General features: G+C 37.4%; 1 protein-coding gene across 1 annotated transcript; it reads left to right on the top strand.

Moving 5' to 3' along the window:
• LOC109831181 (V-type proton ATPase subunit G 1-like) lies at window positions 619–6,583 on the top strand. The gene is made up of 3 exons (XM_020398540.1): window positions 619–768; window positions 5,959–6,059; window positions 6,146–6,583. Exons 1-3 carry the CDS (start codon window positions 681–683, stop codon window positions 6,287–6,289), a joined length of 333 nt encoding a protein of 110 aa, XP_020254129.1. The 5' UTR covers window positions 619–680; the 3' UTR covers window positions 6,290–6,583.

The raw sequence follows: 7,532 nt of genomic DNA on the forward strand, positions 1-7,532 counted from the left end.
TGCTTCTTTTCCTTCTTTATTTTTCTCCATCTAAATTGATATAAAATTTTACAACTTAGCTGATATTAATCATTAATTTTTAATTTTCTTTATGAGTATGACAACACTCTACTACTAAGTTCCTTGCATTGCACGGGTAAAAGCTAGTTGGCAATCAATTGAAAAGGTAGTTTCTATTTGCATGTGCAATATCTGAAATAATCTGCTAAAGTTTGATATATCCAATGAAAAGGACTCGTTTCTTTCTAATTACTATTTTTGAAAGCTTAGGATTCAAATGAGATATTAGATTTCCTATCTGGGAGCTGTTTCGTTTTTTTAGTGTCACTTGCGTACTTATTCTTATTTCCAGGAGCATACAGTTTCCTTAAGATGGTAAAACACATAGTTAAAGTGTTGATAAAGTACTACCAGTTTCCTTTGGTGCTTGCTTGCCATTTGTTGTAATATCGTTTATTGATTTTGAATTATGATTTCCATACCAGTCCGTTAACTGTGACCAATCACTCATGAATTATGGGTCTGATTTTGGATTATTCCTCTGTTGGCATAATTACATTAACTCAAAACTGTTACATGAGATACATAAAAAATATTGCACTCGCAAAGTGCTTATCATGTCTGTTATAATTAACTTTTTTTTCTTTCAAAAATATCCTACTGAAAATTTGTAGGTAGTGATGGCTTCAAGCACACGTCAAGGTGGAATTCAGCAATTGTTGGCTGCAGAGCAGGAAGCTCAACACATTGTTAACAATGCCAGGAATGGTACATCCTACACTTACGTATTCTTCAGCAAAGATGCTTGTTGTATGATGTCGCTTCAGATTATATTCATATCCTTTACACAAACGTGTTCTTGGTCTTAGATATTGTTGGTTACTTGAAGGAGAACTGACAATATCTTGGCAATCTTATACTGCACGGAAAGTAATTATAGTACCAAGTCATACACCTTAGCAATCCTCTTGCGAAAAGATGCACTTGGTGCCAACTACTGAGTCATGTGACCGACAACCTGCAGATAATAACTCATACCCATGGACACGATTAACAATCAAAATAAAGAACCTTTTGCAAGTGAAAAGCAACGTAATGATTTAACTTTATTGTGGGATACGTCTGACCGCTTAACCAGGAATTCTCAATAAATATTCTTTTCTTATGTTCTAGATCCACTAATAAGGAGGGAGTTTGAGGTAATAGAATGGTCTGAAGATCAACAAATACTTCTTGTTCCTTTTTTCCCCTCTAATTAGTGATGATTATGTTTTTTTTTCTATGTGAGATGAGAAGCTTAAAAGATTAACACACTTGTTAAGTGTATGTAGTTAAAAAATTGTAGAAATTGAATGGAAAGTTGTGTATAGTTTTTTATTCCAGGTACATGTTGACATATAAATTGTACAAAAGGCAATAGTGCCTTAATAGTAGGAGCGAAAATAGGAAAGTTGCAATTGTATTAGAATATCAAAACTTTGAGATTTGATTTTATCAACAAACTAAAATTAGATAGATCTGATCTTATCTACACTTCCTGCAAGCGTAGGAGTGAAAACGACTAACAATCTTTCCAGTCAAGAAGAGGAATTATGTTTGGACTATTTAGCCTATTTATAACATTGAGAAATATTGATAACTTGATGGTAGGGGTGATATGTATGGAGAACTACCTTTCATCTTGGAGAATGATAGAATAGGCATGTTCGAGGTTGGAAAGGGCATCCATAAGAAGGATTTGACTATGAACATCGGAGTAAATCTCATTAAGACCATAAGATATTGCATGAGTTGACGTTGCTGCGAGCGTTGCAGTGCATGTTAGTAAGTTGTCTTAGGTTGAAAGTTCATCCTGAAGAGTCTTGAGAGGATCATAGTATAGTGACATATAATCATCAAATGGAAGAAGCGTTAGAAGGAGAACCGATCACAGAGTTCATTTCATGCTGCCATGATGGTCCGTATAGGACAATTAGAGGTAGATTATGATGGATCAAGTTGAGAAGCCAGGAGAGAACCATGTTGTTGATATGGTTCCAGAACGAGAACCAAGGTTGCTGATAGCGGATCGCGGCGCGTCGCGGCGAGGTACCGCTAAGGCTATATCGGGCTATTGCGGCGAAATCGCGGCAAATAGCGCACAGTCAAATAGCGGTCAAATTCAAATATATTTAAATATCCTAAATAATAAGAAAATTCATAAAAAAAATCTAAAAATTTAATTAGTTGTAAATTTCTTGTATTATCAAAAAATAACAATTAATAAGCTTGTTGTATGAATGAAACTATGAAGAAATTCAAGAAATATAGCATCATAATATGTGTGATAGCGGGTTTAGCCGCTTTTAACAACAAAAATCCGCTTTTAACCGCGAAAATCCGCTTTTAACCGCGAAAACCCGCTTTTAACCGCGAAAACCCGCTTTTAACCCGCTAAAATCCGCTTTTACGCGCTATTCGAATGAATAGCGGATTTTCCCGCTTAAGCCAGCCGCGAAACCCCTACGCGTAGCGCTGAAGGGCCGCGACCGCTATTCGCGCCGCTATAGCCCCGCTATTGGCCGCTATTTACAACACTGACGAGAACGTTATTTCTGTTTTTGACAGGCACTTGGATGTGCCTTTAATGAATCTAAGTTTGTTCTTCGGTGTGAGAGCAATGATTAGCGCGTGGCTTTATGATCTGTAGTTGTCATCTGTAAGAAGTTGTGTGACTGATACGTTCTTTTTTGTTGACTAAATAAAATCTCAAAGATTTGAGAATCTAATACAGTTGTGAGCTTTCTATTCTAGCTTGTACTGTCAATGCACTTATGCCTCTTGTATAATTCATATTTGACCATGTACAAGGAATACAAAGATATGCACATCTTTTTATTCGATATTCAATTTGTACATTGTATCAGTTATTTCCCTCGGCCATCGTTGACCAGGGGAACTCTACTAGTTCTTTTTGTCTCCTTCTTTGATGGTTAAGCTAGATGTTAACACCAATCATATCTTCCATTCATCAGACAGTCATAATGCTGTGTTTGTCACACCACTTCTGGCCAGTGAAAACTACTTGACATGGAGTTGTACAGTGAGCATAACTCTCACAATGAAGAACACACTTGGTATTATAAATGACACCACCGAGTACCCATCGGAAACTGATTTGATGTTCTCTTCTAGGAATCATGTGAACACTAGATTCTCATATCAAACAACCATGATCTCGCACCAGGGATCCTATATGCCGCCATAACTTTACAGAATGAATTCTGTGATTGGCTGTCTCCTTCAACAGCCCTTTCATCTTCCACTTGGAGCGCACTATCTCAACCTCCCATCAAAATAGGGATTGTATCTAACTGTATTGCAATCATCTTAAGAGTCTATGGGACGAACTTTCACCCTATCATACTTATCAACGTGCACATGCGATCCCTGCCATGATCTTCGAAGCTTCACAACAGCTTCAACTCACGCAATTTCTCATGTTAATGATTTCAGCTCATGCAATTTCTCATGTTAATGAGATTTACTCCAACGTTCGTATTTAGATTTTCTTATTGATCCCCTTCCCAATATTGAACGTGTCTACTCTCTCGTTCTCCAAGCTGCAAGCCAATACTTCATACATTACCATTGATAACTCAGTCATATTCTTATCCTCTGCTGTACCTTCTGTCAAGTTGTGTTTCACTCATCTTCTGGACCTAACATGATCTATAGACATATGCTTCTTCTGCTAAATGGTTGGTCACAATCATGACGCTTGCTACAAGATTTTCGGCTATCCTGCTATCGTCTTCATCTCTGCGAAAAGCAGACGAGATCCTACGCAGCCTCTGTTGATATCACATCTATCTTAACAAGCACTACTTCTGCTTCTACAGTCCTACCTTCACCGCTGACTAAACCTGCATTTTTCTTTTCACATTATTGGTGAGATAAATGAGTCTCTAAAGGCAAATCTACTGGGTATTAACCAGTTGTTGCCGTTACGTGATCTCCTTTAATGCTTGGATTCTTGACACTAGGTCTATAGATCATATTTCTCTTTGTTTTCTTTTTACTAGAGAGTATTAGTTCTAGTTTTCATCTGATAATCATCATACCTGATGGACGGTAATTTCGTATTTCATGCTTCTATTTTGTTCATCTCACGCCCGCATTGCAACTAACTAATGTTGTTTACACACACTTTCAATTTTTATCTTTATTTCTGTAATGAAGCTCACTCAAGATCTGTCGTCATTTTTCAGCCTTACTGTCTTTTTCATGACCCCTTGAGGCCCTGAGGGGCAAGGTTATTGGTTGAGGCTTTGAACACGATGGACTATATTATTTGGATATTACATGTTCTTAGACATCTCTATCAATGTCTTCTTCTTTGGACCTATGACATAAGTGACTCGATCATCTCCTCTCATCTGATCGTTTGAATGAAATTTGCAATACCTTCATCTTTCATTAACTTAAAAGTCTAAAGTTTGTAACGTTTGTCATCTTGCCAAACAAGTTGCCTTACCTTTTCCCTCAAGCTCTATTTGCACCGTTTAAACATTTGCTTTAATTCACATTGAAATTTGGGGCAAGTATTTTGTTTGAACTCATAATTATGCTTTTTTTAATTAGTGGATGATCTTACTTGATGCACATAGATCTATTTAATGAGGTTTAAAATTGGAAGTTTTTCTATGTTATGTAATTTTAAATATTTTACTTTAGCAGATGCATCAGAATTGTTCAATCTAATAACAACTCTGAATTTTTTCATCTGTCATGAACTTGTTATTAGTGAAAATGGAATTATTCATCAACTTAATTTTCGTCTCGCTTGTCCTAAAGGATCTGTTATTGACCTTCTCAGCCTTCTCAGACCATACTTTTTTCAGCACATTCAACTTGATCAAATCCTTCAAGTTCATCTTGTATTAGCATTTTCTGGTCTCTCACATGCCATATCATCGGCATGGTCTTCTTACATGCTGTCTCTTCAGCATTCTCTTCTAGCATGTAGTCTTTCGGCCTCTTTATCTTGCATGCAGTCTATTCATGCTGTCTCTTCAGCATTCTCTTCTAGCATGTAGTCTTTCGGCCTCTTTATCTTGCATGCAGTCTATTTTCTCTCATGCTATCTTGTCCACCTCTTTTGGCATGTAGTCTTGTCAACCTCTTCTTGCATGCAGTCTTGCCGACCTCTTCTCCCATGCAGTCTTGGTGGCCTCTTATTCTCATATGCAGGAGAGAAAGCTTGAGCAACCGGATAAAATGATTATAGGCTTTCTTGGAGAGCATTGATATCGAGAAGAATCAGTAGAAAACCTACATGCTGTTGCACCTTCCTTAATATCAATCCAATTTCATGCGATGCTTCCACTCTCAGCGTAAGGGGGAGTGCCGAAGAATTCAAATATTTTTGAATATTTGTTGTAGCCAATTCCTACTATTTAGGGATATTCTCTTGGAACTGATTCTGTTTTTGTTACATACAACACTATATAGCCAATTCCTACTATTTAGGGATATTCTCTTGGAACTGATTCTGTTTTTGTTACATACAACACTATATGCATCACATCTCTCATCCATATTTTAATTTCTACACGTCAAAGGACCCTTCCGCTGCACCAGAACTCTGAAAGTATTGGTGAGGGTTGAGGGTTATAGTAGTTTAATGCCCCTGCAGATTGAGTGCGTGGCCGAAACTTGGACTCACCCATCGGTATCATTCTTTTTAGCATCCGCTTTAAATATGTGGCTGGAGGGGTTTGAACTTGAATTTCTCTAATACCATGCCAAAGGTCCTTGCTACGATGTGAAAACCCTGAAGTCACAGTTGGGGTTTGGTCAACAATACTAAACTTGGGAAGCTTTGATTCTATGAACCAAAATGTCATTCTAACCTATTAGATTTGTACGTCCTCTATTTGGTGATTGACGTACTTACTAATTTTTATGCACTACCAGCAAGGATGGCCAGGCTGAAGCAGGCGAAGGAAGAAGCTGAGAAGGAGGTTGCTGAATTCCGTGCCCACATGGAAGCTGAGTTCCAGAAGAAGCTTGCTGCGGTAAAATCCACGCGTATCTTCTCAATTTGACTATACATGCTAGCTTGTCCACATACTTACCCTTTTCTTATTTACTGGTATACCAGAGCAGCGGAGATTCTGGTGCTAATGTAAAGCGCCTTGAACAAGAAACTGCGAGCAAAATCCTCCAGCTGAAGGAACAATCATCAAGTATCTCTCGGGATGTGGGTAATATGCTATTGAGGCACGTCACAACCGTAAAGAATTAGCTTTCAGCTTTAATGGTAGTGAAGGAATATTCAAGATATTAATGAATATACGTATGTGTTATGAGGAAATCTCTCCCCAGATCTCATAATCTTTTTGTTTGATAGACCTGGAGTCTGTGGAAATAAGGAGCCTAGGACGACTCTTATAATTCCTAAAATTTCTTGTTGCCTGCAATCGTTCCTCTATCAATTATTCAGACTAGTTGGTCTGCAATAAAATTTGTCTATGTTTGCTGTGAAGGAATTTATCATCAATCAGCTGAAATACTTCATTTTTAGTCAGATATATATGTATATGATGTCTCGTGGTCCCCAATCTCCGACTTGACTGTGTTGTTGGTAGCCAGTAAATTTTTAGATGCATATAGTTAATTACTGTTTTCTACGTTCTCATACACTCACACCGATTTGATATTATTGATCTGTATATTCTTTGATGGCTTGTTTGCTTCATGAATATAATCATTGTTATTTAATGGATTTTGTATGGGGCAGCCAAGCTGATTGGGTAAAAGTACTGAACGCTCCTTTTTGGAGGAATTATATATGTAGGTTCTGTATTTGCATTTGACAATAAATATGATGGGCGTATTTTGTAGTTTCTCATGTTTCCCCTCATTATGTATACGCAGTACGATGTTGTGATGAATTGATGCAAGATCAACTATGATTTTCTTTTCTCTGTTAATGAGGGTATGATGTAATTACAACCCGGTACCTTAAGGTATGACGTAACTACACGGATGATCCTCGAGTTTGTGTATTTACATGGGTAATGTAAAACCCCATGATTTTGAATTAATATGTGATAATTTAAAATAATATGCGATTAATTGAGATAAGTGGATATTTATCGTGATAAATATCATTAAATGGTGTATGAGTATGATAGTAAGTGTTTTGAGTGCAAACAAGTCTGTATGTGTGAAAGAATCGAGTCGAAAATATGCACAAAGGCAAAACCTGCACAAACTGGAAATATGCGTGTCGGTCGACCGCCGCACAAGTCGCGGTCGACCGCCTGACAGGTTCCTGTTTTTCCTGTTCTGAGTTGGTTTCGGGTTTTTTGAGGCCCAGCTGCACATAGGTGTTTATATAATCTTTTTTTTTCACGAAAATTTACATATTATTTCAGAGTTTTAAAACCCTAGCAGCCACCAAACCCTCTTTTAAACCCTTGATCTTATTTTGTGAGAGCAAAAGAGCTTTTGAAGCGGGATTTCGAATTGATTTTGGCGTGTGG

Source organism: Asparagus officinalis, chromosome 1, assembly GCF_001876935.1.
Source record: "Asparagus officinalis chromosome 1, Aspof.V1, whole genome shotgun sequence".
In the NCBI taxonomy this organism is placed as follows: Eukaryota; Viridiplantae; Streptophyta; class Magnoliopsida; order Asparagales; family Asparagaceae; genus Asparagus; species Asparagus officinalis.